This window comes from Trachinotus anak, unplaced genomic scaffold (assembly GCF_046630095.1).
Source record: "Trachinotus anak isolate AG129_WGS33_773 ecotype Australia unplaced genomic scaffold, CSIRO_AGI_Tana_v1 ptg000015l, whole genome shotgun sequence".
Taxonomy (NCBI): Eukaryota; Metazoa; Chordata; class Actinopteri; order Carangiformes; family Carangidae; genus Trachinotus; species Trachinotus anak.
In genome coordinates this window covers 15,470,550-15,485,345 of record NW_027273866.1, presented here as the reverse complement: position 1 = coordinate 15,485,345, position 14,796 = coordinate 15,470,550, and the positions used below count along the sequence as shown (strand labels likewise).

The window sequence follows — 14,796 nt, the reverse complement described above, 5'->3', positions numbered from 1 at the left end:
GGATCTATCATACTAGCACCGGCATGCTTGTGGTAATGACATTGCACACATCTAACCATTGCAGAAGTTACTTCATGCTTGGTGCATGGCTGCTGTAATGCTACTCAACATCCCAGTGGCAGTGTGAGATGAATGTAGTGTGAGGTTGGATAAAGTAGGATTATGGCTGGGGGAGTGCTACAAAGGCTATAGCTAGAAATTAATATATTTTTTCATTTTTCTGTGGTGTCATATCCATATGTAGAATCAATAAACATCTTTACTCATCTTTAATCTCTGATCATCAAGTCCTATTGAGCCTGTTCCTTCCAGCTGATTGTGTGTCCTCTATTAATATCGCCAGCTCCTCTAGTCTCAAGCGTGAGGCTTCGGCTTGACAGCGTCTGTCATGTGTTGACCTGCGCTGTGTTCCTTCTCTTTCAGATGAGCAAGAGGCAGTGCAGAAGAGAACCTTCACAAAATGGATCAATTCTCATTTAGCAAAGGTAAGTGTGAATTTACGTCCACGCTCTCCACTGCTTACACACCACACAGCTATCGTTCATCGCTCAACTGTTAAACTAATTGTGAACGAAATTATGTCACAAGTTGGAAGCTGTGCTATGTTGACCTTTTTATCAGAGACACTCTTGCTGTTTTATTGCTCATCATGATCATGTAGCTTCTCTTTGACTGACTGCAAAATGAGCTTTGCAATGCAACAATAATGGCCTCTAATAACACTGCACAAGATGATTGAATTATCCAGTGAACTTCAAGTAATGACATAATTTACCTTGTTTCTTAAGCCTTCAAAATCAAATTATGTTTGATGGAACAAGTTTTGTTTATAATGAGTTTCCTTGACCTAATGATGGGGAAGGAACAAACCCTCTGTGTAGTGAACCCATGATTCGTCTGCTCTGTTATCCTGAGAGGAGAACCGTTGAAAAGGTCGCGGGCAGAGACTGCTGCTTGTTGCTGTGCTGCAGAGACGACACAGACGCGATGGAGCTCAGAAGCATATTTGCAGCTCTGTTTTAGAGAATCTCACCAGGGGCCTTTATACTTAGATGAGCTTCTGTACCTCTAGTGGGCTGTGTTTGTGTGGACATATGGGGGGCTCAATGCAGTTATTCAGAAGCTGGTGTGTGGGGTGTATGTATTTGTTGTGTGTTTGGTGTTTGTGTTTGTTGGCCTGTGTGTGACTGTGTCGGTATGTGCGTGGGTGTACTGTATGTGTGTATGCGTGTGTGAGCGTGTGTATTTGTAGACAGGATTGGCAGGGACAGTGATGCGGTGTGCAGATGGAGAGCAAGAGGGTGAGGACAGTTCCCTGCAGGCAGTCGTCTGCCTCATAGGTCCATGCATGTAAATTACAAGGCTCCGAGTGAACAACAATAACACTCGCTCACATGCTGTAATACATCACACTGTGACCCTAAAATAACAGAGGCTTTATTAGATCATGCACACAGCGTTAAGATGAACTGTAGAGCTGCAAAACACTCAAAATTCAGAATATGGTAAACTTTACGTTGCTGTGATCACAGTGACACAGCAGAGTTTTCAGCTAATCAGACAAAGATTCAGGGTTTAAGCCTGGAACCTGGCAAAGAGATCTGGTTTAGAGGGGTCTTTTGTTGAGCTTGATCTGCCCACAATAGTTCAAAGCATGGCTTCTAAAACTTTAGAAGAATCTCAACTATGTGGTGGGCCAACGTCGAGTCGCTCTGTTGGTCTATTCTTCATTATTCATGCACTGCGCACGAGCTTACTCACTGTGCATACCAATAGGACTAATGTAGCATAAGCCACATCATGAAAGAGCATTCAGTCATGTTTACACTGGAGACAGAGATTGGCTTATTTAATTACTGTAGTTTTCACGTGCAAAAAAAAAGGTTTTTCGTGGTGATTTGCAATAGTTTTGTGCAAGTTAATAAATGATGGCTATTGGTTTGATGGAATCTGCTTTTTATCAGTGCAAGTGTGTTTTATCTAAGTTGGAACTTCCTCCAGTTGTCACATGTTCCCTTCAGCCTTTGTTTCCATTTCCTCTGATATTGTATTACTAAGCACCTTTCCAGTGATTTTCACAGTTTTTCCACTGATAGGAAGTCTCATGTGACTGTTTTCCAAGGTGGGAGTGATTTTCAAATTACAGAGGCTTTTATTTGTGTGTGACTGTGCGTATTAGTAATATCAATGAAAAATCAGATTACTCTTTTTTTGTTTCAATCTGATTACAATGAATATAGTAGATGTAGATTCTTGTAGTTAAATAGTTGGTGTATGTATGTAATTGAAAACTCTTAACACATAACTGTGTGAGTAATCATACAATACTAATGGGCCTTGTATGGAATAACAGGACAGACGCCTGCCTCTTCACACTGCTTTGCCCCAAATAGGCAGCCAACTGCATCCTGTCATGGAATATGTTGAGTTGTGAAATGGCCTGTATACAGTGCCAAATAAAGAACTCCCGTGGCAACCTTTCCCTTTTAATTAAAGCTTCACTCTGTCGAATAAATACACATCTGTTTCATTTACTTACACAGTAATGCTTGTATAATACAGAAGGCTACAGCGCTGTCACTCCACTCGGAGCTTGTGCAGCTCTGTAAATGTGTGGATATGATATCAGGAGACAGGATCCAGTTAGGGTTAAATGAATACCATCGCCTCGGGACTGGGCACTAAGCCACTGCTGAGGAAAAGGCAGCATCTTTTCAGCTGCAGGGAGGCTCTGTGGTTGTTGCCAACAAGCCTGTTTCTCACAAACAGCATTTGGTTTCTCCTCATCCCTACTAATGGGTTAGAATACCAATATCCTTTCACACTACAGAATTAACAATGCAAGGCCACTGGTTCTGTAAATATATTGATTCTTCAGATACAAATTTTCATGATGTTTTTTTCTGCATTTTAAAGTTGTGTCCCCTCTATCCCCTCCAGCATAAACCACCATTCGAGGTTAATGACCTTTTTGAGGACATCAAAGATGGGGTGAAGCTCTTGGCTCTGTTGGAGGTGCTGTCTGGCCAGAGACTAGTAAGTGGTACTTAATTTTGCACAGGATTTAAATGAATTGTGTAGATATGCTGGGCCTGATTCACGCACTGAAGATGCTCAAATCACTTTTACACTCTGCTGATTTTAAGTGTGGATTTAAATCAAACTCTTCTGCATCTTTTCACCTTCACATTACAATAGATCTACTTGCACATATATCTTACTTCCCTACATGACACATTTATTTCAGGCTTTAAAACAAGGAATCTGTGCACAAATCCAAGTGCTTTTGTTACATTTGATTTACAATTGTAAAAAAGTTGCTGTTGATTTGCTCAAGAATCAGAATTAATTGCCATGTTGTTTAATTCATTGTATTGGAATTGCTAAGCAAATTAGAAATGTTCAGTGGTCTGTAAGACTAGCTGTTCATTGGTCTTTAAAACAATTAAATACATTTTAAATACATTTCATGTATTTAAAAGATGTTGCATGACGTGTTTGTACATTCAATCCTCGTATGTTTGATTGTATTGTATCCAAGTTACTGGAGGAAAATAGAGATAACCAATGGATGAGTAAATACTGTAAACATGAAACTCCACTCAAATGCATAACTGATGATAAATGACAAGAAACTGATGTGGAGAAATGCTGACTTTGCGCTTTGAGGCTGTGTCATCATTCTGTTTGTTTTCTGTTAAATGTCTTGCTCATTAAGTTTCATGAACTGTTAATTGTGTTTCTGCATCTGTTAACAAATTTAAGGGAAACTTATTGTATGTATAAAGAACATTTCATATTGGCCTATACACTGTATATCATTATCTGATCAATATCGATTATCAGCCTCAAATCCTGAGCCATAATTTTATTCCAGTGATCAACTTCAACAATGATGAGAGAATTGAATCAGGATGGAAGACTACATGTGCATAGGAGGCAGATCTGTATTCATGCATTTTACAAAACTAAGAAATCGCAGGTTTGGATAAAAATGTTGTTCACATTTAGTGGAGCAGTGCATGTAAATTACAAGACCATAAAACAGATCTGAGGCTCCCTGCTGTGAGAACCTGTTAGCACCACCAGGCTTCTTATTGCACTCTCTCTCCCTGACACACAACACGAGCACGCTGGCCTAGACTCTGATTGGTATTTAGTAATTAGACCTGTCTTGATACAAACTGCTATGTCATCTTTGAAGCTGTTACCTGGCTAATGAGTCACTCGCTCTGGTGAACGCTGCCTGATGTACTCACTTAATGCTTTCAGAAGAGCACCCCTGCTGGTTTGTGTCAGCCAGAGTTTTAACATAGACACATCTCAGGATTATTCTTTTTCTCTTAAAGCAGCTTTGCTGCTCCTCAGTTAATTTATGCTGGAAAATACGCCCAGACCACTTTCACTATCTTACCATGCAACTAGTGACAAATGTGGTGGTTTTTAAGCTTTTCAACTGCTGGGTTTTGTGTACAGTAGACAAGTTGGCCATCTGCAGTTAATATCCCAAGCTTTAATATGATGTTGCTTCCTTGGCTTGCTTGGTTTTCACTACTCTGTTCTGTCTGTCTTTAAGCCCTGTGAGCAAGGCCGCCAGCTGAAGAGGATCCACTGGGTTTCCAACATCGGCACAGCGCTCAAATTCCTTGAAGGCAGGAAGGTAAGCATTCACTATTTAGCCTTTTAAATGTTTTAAAGTATTTTTTTTCCACAACTAAATATCATACTAGAAAAAAGGAAGGCATGTCTTAAAGAAGTCTAGTGTATGATTAAGAACTGATGGGAAAAAGCTGCTACTTAGATATTTGTTAGTGCACATATGTAAGGTGTATCTGTGTGCACGGCATGCAGAATGTTGAGAGAAGCAGCAGCTAGAAACAGGACTTCTTGATTACATAACCCATCTCTAAATCCCTTGGCTCTATGAGGCCTGTGTCCCACTTTCATCTGGGTTCCATGAGGACTGAGACTTACATTGTTGTGATCTCTCTCCCATCATGTGTGCCTTCAGTCTGTGTACCGAGGATCTCCGGTCAGTCGCCATTAAACGCCCTGTGTGATCATGTACTGTATGCATTCTTTTCATTTGATGCACGATGTGTACTAAGCAATGCTTGGATACAGCCATTCAGTTTTTACGAGTCTAGTCATTACGCTTTTCCACTGACATGCATTTTAATGCATTTTGACCCGAACAATGGTTTCTGATGTGTCTGGCTCCCTACAACTGTGAGCTGCTCAAATGTAAGGAGATGTAAACATGGCAAATTCTGGCAGTTCTCCAAAACAAGGTTTGCAGTGCTGTGGTTCATTTGCTTTTCCTTTTAATGCCCAGTTGAACACACTCCTCTTTTCTTTTTTTACGTCTGGTTCACTTTTCACCGTGGCTGTTTCTGCCTTCCTGGTTTGGCCGTGCAGATGCTCCATGATTATAATACTTACCTGCATCAAAGACTTGGCTTTGATGACTTTGAGCAAATGCAATATTGTCTTGGTTGATTGGAACTCAAGGGGCTTCTCTTGGTGAAAATGCAGAAAATTCTTACTTCCAAACTGTCTGGTTGTGACTCATGTTCCAGAATAATCCTCTGCTTGGCTTTTGTTTCAGATCAAACTTGTTAACATTCATGCCACTGACATCGCAGATGGACGACCATCAATTGTCCTTGGGTTGATATGGACCATTATCCTCTACTTCCAGGTAATACTTTGTCTGATGCCTCTAAATGGTGGGAGTTTTAATAACCTCACTGCAGGATGAATTGATGCCCTTACAAATAAACACTGCACAGCAAAAACACTCTGACCAAATATTTTTTGGCTCAACCTTTTAACTCAGTGTCAATCTTTGTCTTGTTAAAACTTTACATTGAAACAGACGTCAGTGGATATATAGGTTATGCCAGAAAACGCAGATGGAGATGGATGCAAGAGAATATTGCTATTTTCTTTTCATGTTGCTATGGCCACAGTGCAACCCCCTCTCTTCCTTTTGTTCATGTTTCTCGATTAGATTGAGGAGTTAACCAGCAACCTGCCAGCCCTCCAGGCGCTTTCCAACAGCAACTCTTCTGTGGAGAGTATAGCCAGCTCTGAAACAGGAAGCCCTCCCATGAAGAGGAAAGTGGTCAACAAATTTCAGGGCAATGCCAAGAAGGCCCTGCTCAGATGGGTGCAGTGCACGGCTGCAAAGTACGTCGCTTTCAAATGACCTTTTTTGCTTGATGTTGCAAGTGTTTGAGGATATTGGTGTAGATACAAATATGTACATATGATACAGAGACTGATTAGCATCTAAAAGGCGCCCAACAATTTTCTATGACATATTTTGGATGTCAACACAAAAAAGCTTATGTATGCATTTTTTAGATATCATGGAATTGAGGTGAAGGACTTTGGTCCCAGCTGGCGAGATGGTGTTGCATTCCAGTCGGTGGTGCACGCCATCAGACCCGACCTGGTGGACATGGAGGCTGTACGGAGGAGAAGCAACAGGGAGAATTTGGAGGAGGCCTTCACACTTGCTGAAAATGAGCTGGGCATTCCCCGTCTGCTGGATCCAGAAGGTGCCCTTGACCCTCCTGCTGCTTGCATTTAATATTTCTGTGGTGCACACAATTCAGGCAGGATAGCATTAAATACATGTTATTAAGCAGATGAGTCTTTTGAAGCTTTTGTATTGTCATTCAATGTTTGACATAGTGCAGCAAATATGAGTAGATTCTACTAGTTTTACTGCGAAAGTAAATTGTATTACCCCTTAAATCTATGTTCCAAGAGCAGTTTGACAAAATGTGTGCTGAAAAGATCAGTGACACCCTGGAGAGGATTAAAACTGTGTGTATACACGTGTCTCTGAGTTTTAGTCTGTGGAAGTGAAGCAGTCTGCAGTGGCTCTGCAGTCCTGTCTTCTCCAGCAGAGTCGTGATGCTTTATTGCACAAAGAGCTGCACTGAAATATTTTCTAGACATAAGGACAGGGATGGAGACAAAAGTAGGCGTATATAATTAGCAGTGCAGCCAGGGGAGAAGTCTTTTTTTTATGTCATATGAGTTTAATGTCACATGAAACTGCTCTGTCATATCTGCCTTTTATTTCTACAGGTATGAAATTGTGTTGAAGTTAAAGTTAAATACTGACATGGTTTTTGGAGACCTGAGATACATTTTCTTTAAACATTCAGTCCAATTATTTTTCAGTGTAAATTTCATCCAGTGCATCAAATAATGTTTGTGTGGTTCTGTAGATGTTGACGTAGACAAGCCAGATGAGAAATCCATCATGACATATGTGGCTCAGTTCCTCAAGCACTATCCAAACCCTCACCACTCTGAGACTGATGGACAGCAGGATGAGGTACCCTTTCAAAACTCCTACTATATATTAAGTGCACATAAGGCTGTGATACATTGGGCAATTTTTGGGAAGAAATACAGCTGTTTTACCATTAAATACTGTCTTAGAAGTGATATTTAGCTTAATTTGTTGTCATTTTCAAAGCTGTATATATTGTTGCCATCCCAGTTTTCCCAAAAATTGGCTCATGTATCATCAGTCACAGAGAATAACCACATGCAGAGATCATAACAACAGTATATGCTTAATGAAAAAATGCTTAACTCCCGCTGAGCTTCATTGTTGTAAGCCCATGCCTGCAATTCTTCATGCTCATCATTATTATCACATAAATCTCTAATAGATTAAAGTAATCATAGCATGAAAACAGCAGTTATATAATCATCAGCGCTTTGTTTTTCATCATCACATTCTCCATCTACTTGTTTTTTTTACGCACATTAAGCTGCTTCTTGGCTCAATTCCAACTTTTGCACTGTCAGTGCCAGTACTTCAGGTGAGAGATCAGGTCACAGTGCTGCATGCTTTCTGTTTGGAGTGTAATCCCTCCTCACCTTCATCCCTCTGAGCTTCTCTTGTTTTTCCTTGCTATTCTAATGCCTTCTGTGGTGTGTTTGAATCTCTTTGTGTGCCTTGCTGCTTTCCTGGATAGTTTGGTCCCCAAGATATAGAGCTAATGCTTGAGGTATGTTTCACTGAATTAACAAATTTAATCACTTTCAACGTCCGTACCCCTTGACTGTCTTCCTCAACTTGTAAAACTAATCGGTGCCAAAATATAGAAGTTGGCCTTCTGTGGAATATGTTAACATCTTTTTTTCTAGTCTTTACCTGTGTGTTTCTGGTTTCTGGAATATCAGTTTGGTGTGAGTCTCTTCACGTATTGACATGCTGATTTGAAAAAAAGATAGGATTAAATGAGTTATGTGACTCTAATTGTGCCAGAGGGAGGAGCGGAAGATGCTGAGAGAGCTGAAGGTGTTTTTAGACCAGCTGGAAAGAGACGTGCTGCGGGCCCAGGGAGCAGAGGGAAACCTCACTGACAAATATCAGGTGAGTCAGGCAGAAAAAGACAAAGTGCACTGTTATGTAACATTCTGCTTTGACAAAGACATTTATCAACTCTAACCACATGTGTATCTATTTTAATTTTAATTTTTTTTGGGGTCTGCAGGCGTTTAAGAACTTCCGTGTACAGTACGAGATGAAGAAGAAGCAGACAGATCCACTGCTGCAGCCAGTCCACAGGGATGGAAAGCTGTCTGTGGACCAAGCTCTAGTCAAACAGGCCTGGGACCGTGTGTCTGCCAGGGTAATTGTGCTGCATACTTCTGCACAACATAAATAATTTATAACCAAGTCACAGAGAAAACAGAATTAATTATGATAATTAATCATTCCCTAAATTAAACAAAACCTGAGGATTAATAATAGATCATTGTGTTTTTTTTTTCTTTTTCATTGTGCTTTTCTTTGCTGAAAAACTGCTTTGCTGCTCTGAAAGCTATCATAATGAGAGAGACACAACTCGGGTTCTCGTTTTTATTTGCTGCCAGTGAAAGTTCAGTGGAGTGCAAGTGTTTGAATTAGAGTTACTTCAGAGAGGAGGAGGCGGGAACAGAGGAGGTTTTGTTCATTGGGCTGATCCGCATCCACAGCTCGTCTGGACTGGCATAACATCTCCTTTGTACCCTGATTGCTTGAGAACATGTGGAAGTGTTTTGATCAGTACAGCCTCCTTCATGATGGGATCTTGCTTTGGCAGAGTAGGTTTTTAATGGATGTCAATTGCAGCTGCTGGACTGGCACATCCATCTGGACAAGTCTCTGCCTGGTCCTCTGGGGGTGATTGGAGCCTGGCTTCACAGGGCAGAGATGGCTCTGAGAGAGGACATTCCCATCCAACATGCGCATGATGAGACGGCCAACGTTCTCCACAGAAAACTAGAACAGCATAAGGTAGCGTAGCATGACTGTGAACTTCAGTATATTTGGGCACCTACCGTGCTCTTATCGTTGTTTTATACAAATACAATAAAAAAGAAAACCAGTGTAATCATGATTTTATGTTTGAATTTTGCAGGAAGTATTAAAAAACCTGGAATCGCACAGACAACCCTTCCACCAGATCCACAAGGACAGATCAGTGAATGGGGTACCTGTCCCACCTGAGCAGCTCCAAGACATGGCTGAACGGTCTGAGCTTTATCAGAATCATTAAGATTTACTGCTTGTCCCACAATGCAAATTTATGTGCTGGTTTAACCAAAAAAATCTTAGAATTAAACATGATGTTCTGTTTTTGACCTCTTTTAAGATTAAATGATATGAATAGTGAACATTTGTTTAATTTGCAGGTTTAATTTTGTGTCTACATCATCACACGCTCACTTGATCAAACTGGAATTCTGGGAAATCAAGTATCGGCTGATGGCATTTCTTGTGTTGGCTGAATCAAAGCTCAAGTCTTGGATCATTAAATATGGCCGACGGGACTCAGTTGAGCTCCTGCTGCAAAGCTACCTTGTGAGTTGAAATAATTAGCACTGTAGCAGAAGAATTATTATTCCACTGTGTCTTTCAAACTATTTAGTATTATTACTTTTGTCTGACTTTCTATCCCAGACTTTCATTGAAGGCCACAAGTTCTTTGAGCAGTATGAGATAATCTTCACAGCCCTCAAGCAAGCTGCAGAGGTTTATGTAAAGTCTGATAGTTCAAGTAAGACTTTTTTATGTTTTCTTGCAAGTTGACTATTGCTTATATATATGATACATATATACATGTTTATTTGGGCTCAAAGTAAATGGTCTTATTATTGATTTCATGTTACAGGGTCTAAGACCTGTAACAGAGGTAAGTCCAAAAACAGTCTGACAATCTTTAAAACCTTAACCTTGCCTGTCTCCTGAGCCATTTCTTTCTGTGAATGTGGGGCTGCGCTTTTCTTTTCTAACATACTTTTACCCCCAGAACAGAAAAATCATAGTGTTGCATTATGCATGACAACATAATGGTAATCTAACATCAGCTGAAATGCTACTTTAGCATGATCGTTCTGACCTAATACACTGTAGGATCAGCTGAATGGCTTAATGACATGATCAAAAGCTGTGTTTTGTATATTTGACACATGTATTGGTTTTAACTGAACTGAACTAGTTCCATATTTGATTTTCAGTTGATGAAGCAGAGGGGGTAAGTAAATTCCTCAGTGATGCCACAGCTCAGTGGAAGAATCTGGCTCTGGAGGTGCGGAGTGTTCGCAGCATGCTGGAGGAGGTGATCTCTAACTGGGAGAAGTACAGTAGCACAGTGGCAGCTCTGCAAGCCTGGCTGGAGGATGCTGAGCAGATGCTCAACCAGTCTGAGAATGCCAAACGTGTAAGTACAGTCACTGAGTGTGAGGGATGTTTCCACCATGGACACAGTATCCATGGCTTTAAATGACTGTATGATGAGCATTTACACAGGATTGGTCTTTTTTTCCCTCTCTTCTTTAGGATTTCTTCAGAAACCTCTCTCACTGGATCCAGCAGCACATGGACATGAATGATGCTGGGAACTTCCTCATTGAGACTTGTGACGAGACAGTGTCACGAGATCTGAAGCAGCAGCTTCTTCTTCTGAACGGGAGATGGAGGGAGCTATTCGTCAAAGTCAAACATGTAAATGCAACAAATATAACATGAACAAAACGATACAGCGGAATTTTTTTAGTTATCAAATTCATCTTTCTCTGTTTCACTGGCAGTATGCAAGAGCGGATGAGGTGGATAAGCTGAGGCAAGACTACCAAGATGGTATTAATACCTTAAAAATGTTCATGGATGCAACCAATGAGAAGCTGACTGCGCCTGTCCAAGTATCTTTCCTGAACGTCAGAGCCTTTGTTCAAGATGTTGAGGTAAACAGTCATGTTTACTAGGAACACTTGGCTATAACTAATGCAGCTTAATTCAATAGTCCTGCAGTAAATCCTACCTTCATGAAGGTTTTAATATTTAGTGTTTGTTGAGTTTTGTTGAAGAGATGTTGATTCAATTGTGTGATCATTTCCGGGGCTGCAGTTTGTGGTGTGGTGTGTGTGGTGGTTGACAAGTGTTCCTACTATTTTGTCCACCCCGTTCAAATGAGTGAGGCTGGGCTCAACAACAGACACACCTCTTTGTATAATGCAATATTAATACTGTTTACAATATATAATTTGTATATCCCAACTTCCTGTAGGAAATCAAGCACAAAGTGCCGGCTATGGAAGCAGCCTGTAAGGCAGCAAGCCGGACCGCTCAGCTGCTGACCAAAGACACTCCACAGGAGGAGGTTTCACAGATGATGGCTGTGATGGCCTCGATCAAAGAGCAGCTGAGCAAGGTGTGTGCATGTCATTATGCAGTTTCTCATTCAGTGGTTTAACCTGTCTTTAAATGTGCCGCTCATACTGTAACTGAAGTTTTGTGCCAGTATTTTATGTTTTTATCCCTGTCATCTGCCTGATCTAATACAAACTGATTTATACATATTTTTTTCACCCGTATTAACCTTATTGTAGCAACCACAAAATAATTCAGCTGAATATCAAGTTACCCAATCTAACCCAGAAGGAAACCGAAACCTTTCACATATTTCTGGTACAAGTTATTTTTAGATAAAAAATAAAATGTAGATAATGTAATAAAATGTAAAATGTAATTGATTGCAGTGAAAATATGTTGTTTTTACACACTCAATATCTCCATGGATGCAGGATTTTCCACAGAAATGAAATGCTGACATGACGCCAAAATTCAATTTGCTATTTGCTATTTTTATTGATGTAAGATCAAAACAACATATCAGTCATCTGAGATTCACTTTAATCAGCATGCTGTCCTCCAATCAGGTGAGGGAGAGAAGTTTGCCCCTGCTGAGGGAGTCCCAGTCTTTATTGCCTCCACTGGAAGAAATGGAGAAGAACATTACAGGCTTTTATCAGGCTCTGGAGAAGGCCAGTCACATCACCAGCAGCACAGACTCTGAGGGACCAGTAGACTTTAAACAGAGATGCCAGGTAAGTAGTTTCAGGGCAGCGCCCAACATGGAACCAGTTTTATTGAATGACTTTTAGATACATGGATAAAGAAATTACATTAAAAATTCCAGGTGTTCTTTAATGTCCTGTTTTGGAGAACCAAGTCTTAGCCGTAGCCTCAGGATATGAACAAATGGCTAAAACCCTGCTTGTCATTGAATTCTGCAGGAGCTGGCGACCTTCACGCACAGTTGTAAGAAGTGTCTGACAGTGATAGAGAGAAACCACCAGACTATCCAGAAAATAATGAACAGCAGTAAAACCCTCCAGCACATGGACATGAGTCTTCTGCAGAAAAGAGTGGGAGACCTGCAGGCGTCCTCACAGGTACAACACAAGGCCTGTTTCAGTTCTGTGCAACCTTTAGATGTGTTTAAGCTGTTAAAGCATTACTATTACTTGTCTGTGTGTTTAGACCATGATTAAAGAATCCACAGAGTGGCGGAGGCACGTAGAGGCGAACAGCAGCCTCATGAAGAGGTTTGATGAGTCACGGGTGGAGCTGGAGAAGGTTCTTAAAATGGCACAGAGCTGTCTGACAGAGAGAGGCAACCCAGAGGAGCTGCTCAAGAAACACACAGTAATATTATTGGTCTTTTTTTTTTCAATCTCTCAAGTGTACCCTAAATTACCCATAATACACTGCGCCCTATAGACCAGTGCACTAAACCGTCATGGTTACTTCACAGTTTTCTTATGTGTAAACAGCATTAAGTGTTTAGATGAGGCACCCAAAACCTGGTCTTACATCAACCTACTCTCTGAGGTCCCAGTACCAATAACATATCTATATAAATACCAACATTAGTCCCAGTGCAGCATGGAGCAGATGCTACCTGGAACATACAATAGAATAAGTAAATTGCATGTAAATAATACATAACCAGTCCTGTACAAAGAGTGAAACATGATGAGGAGTTGATGTTTTTTGCAGGAATTCTTTGGTCAGCTGGACCAGAGAGTCTTGAATACTTTCCTGAAGGCTTGTGATGAGCTGACAGACATTTTGCCGGAGCAGGAGCAACAGTCGCTGCAGGAAACAGTCAGGAAGCTCCACAAGCACTGGAAGGTTGGTGCCATGCATAGTGACATAGTGAACATAGGCTGCAGTCACATCAATCTGCACACGTGAAATCACATAACTTGAATTTAGTCAACAGTGTACAACACTCACGTCTACAGGTGGGAAAATAAACACTAACCACTGCACATTGAAATGGCTCCATTGTGACTTTTATTAAGAGCAAACAATGCATTTCACCTGCAGCTTTTTCAGATTCGCTCAGTAAAATTACAAGAGAATTCACACATGTAATACATACATATGGGTCACATGACTAATTATCACAGTCTTCATGTTGCATTAATTCAATTGAAAATATCAATGTATTTTTTCACAAATCCCAAAAACACAAACTCTTTTGTTTGGTTTTAATTATTCTATCATCACAAATGTGAATTAGAACAAGCAGATTAACATGAGGTTTGGTTCTGGTTGAGATAGTTGGACTAGTTGTTGTTGTATTTCTCTATTTCAGGATATCCAGACAGATGCTCCTTTTCACCTCCTGCACCTGAAAGTGGAGGTGGAGAGGAGCAAGCTGATGTTGTCGCTGCAGGAGTGCCAGGCGGAGGTGACCAGGGAGAACCGCCACCTGGCTAGCATGGGGAGCGAGAGGCTCATCAAGGAGCACAGGGTGAGCAGGGCACGGCTGGCTGGCCGAGTTTCATGTATTGATTTACTCAGTATGAAATAATTCAATGCAGATTCACTGCTGTGTAGCAGCTTGGGAAGATTTTGATTAACCTGATCTAAAAGAACTGAGGCTCAACTAAATACTGTCCTCCAGCAGCATTTTTTCTCTTCAATGTTTTAAAAATTTAATATTTTATTCCCGTAACATCTTATTTGTCAAATCATGACAGACACAGGAAATTACATACAGATATTCCACTGAATGTAAAGCAATAGGACATTTGTTTTTTTCTCTAACAGGACTAAAACCAACGATACCCTGTGTTCATGGTGTTCACTCGTCTGTGTTTTCTCTACGTTAGGCCTTCTTTAGGGAAAAGGGCCCTCAGTCCATCTGTGAGAAAAGGCTGCAGCTGATGGAGGAACTTTGTCAAAAACTCCCCGAGGGTGACCCTGCTCACCAGACCCTGGAAACAGCGAGGAAGGACTTCGCTGAGGTCCAAGAGGAAATTGACAACACCTACCAGAAGATACTGCAGCACCCAGATAAATGGAAGGAGTACAACACAAGGTGCAGTAATCTTTCAGCAAAAGGGTGCAGTTTAGCTGAAGTTGTAGAATCACTGCAGAAGAATGTGTTATGCATTCCCACACAGTGTTGCGCATTCATT

At 40.8% G+C, this 14,796-nt stretch overlaps 1 protein-coding gene across 7 annotated transcripts in view; it reads left to right on the top strand.

Moving 5' to 3' along the window:
• syne1b (spectrin repeat containing, nuclear envelope 1b) overlaps nt 1-14,796 on the top strand; it is a 78,444-nt gene that overhangs the window by 8,792 nt on the left and 54,856 nt on the right. For 3 of the 7 annotated variants that reach the window (XM_071498917.1, XM_071498918.1, XM_071498913.1), the window contains 25 exons: nt 424-485; nt 2,941-3,036; nt 4,577-4,660; nt 5,609-5,701; nt 6,014-6,192; nt 6,370-6,566; nt 7,248-7,357; nt 7,803-7,853; nt 8,010-8,042; nt 8,303-8,410; nt 8,532-8,669; nt 9,152-9,316; nt 9,441-9,553; nt 9,715-9,883; nt 9,983-10,079; nt 10,540-10,742; nt 10,862-11,026; nt 11,113-11,265; nt 11,589-11,732; nt 12,241-12,408; nt 12,598-12,756; nt 12,845-13,009; nt 13,364-13,498; nt 13,968-14,126; nt 14,488-14,696. In XM_071498917.1, the coding sequence (XP_071355018.1) occupies nt 424-485; nt 2,941-3,036; nt 4,577-4,660; nt 5,609-5,701; nt 6,014-6,192; nt 6,370-6,566; nt 7,248-7,357; nt 7,803-7,853; nt 8,010-8,042; nt 8,303-8,410; nt 8,532-8,669; nt 9,152-9,316; nt 9,441-9,553; nt 9,715-9,883; nt 9,983-10,079; nt 10,540-10,742; nt 10,862-11,026; nt 11,113-11,265; nt 11,589-11,732; nt 12,241-12,408; nt 12,598-12,756; nt 12,845-13,009; nt 13,364-13,498; nt 13,968-14,126; nt 14,488-14,696 (3,355 nt within the window). Of the gene's footprint in view, nt 1-423; nt 486-2,940; nt 3,037-4,576; nt 4,661-5,608; nt 5,702-6,013; nt 6,193-6,369; nt 6,567-7,247; nt 7,358-7,802; nt 7,854-8,009; nt 8,043-8,302; nt 8,411-8,531; nt 8,670-9,151; nt 9,317-9,440; nt 9,554-9,714; nt 9,884-9,982; nt 10,080-10,193; nt 10,215-10,539; nt 10,743-10,861; nt 11,027-11,112; nt 11,266-11,588; nt 11,733-12,240; nt 12,409-12,597; nt 12,757-12,844; nt 13,010-13,363; nt 13,499-13,967; nt 14,127-14,487; nt 14,697-14,796 lie in introns of all 7 variants that reach the window. The other 4 variants (XM_071498912.1, XM_071498914.1, XM_071498915.1 and 1 more) reach the window with 4 other exon arrangements.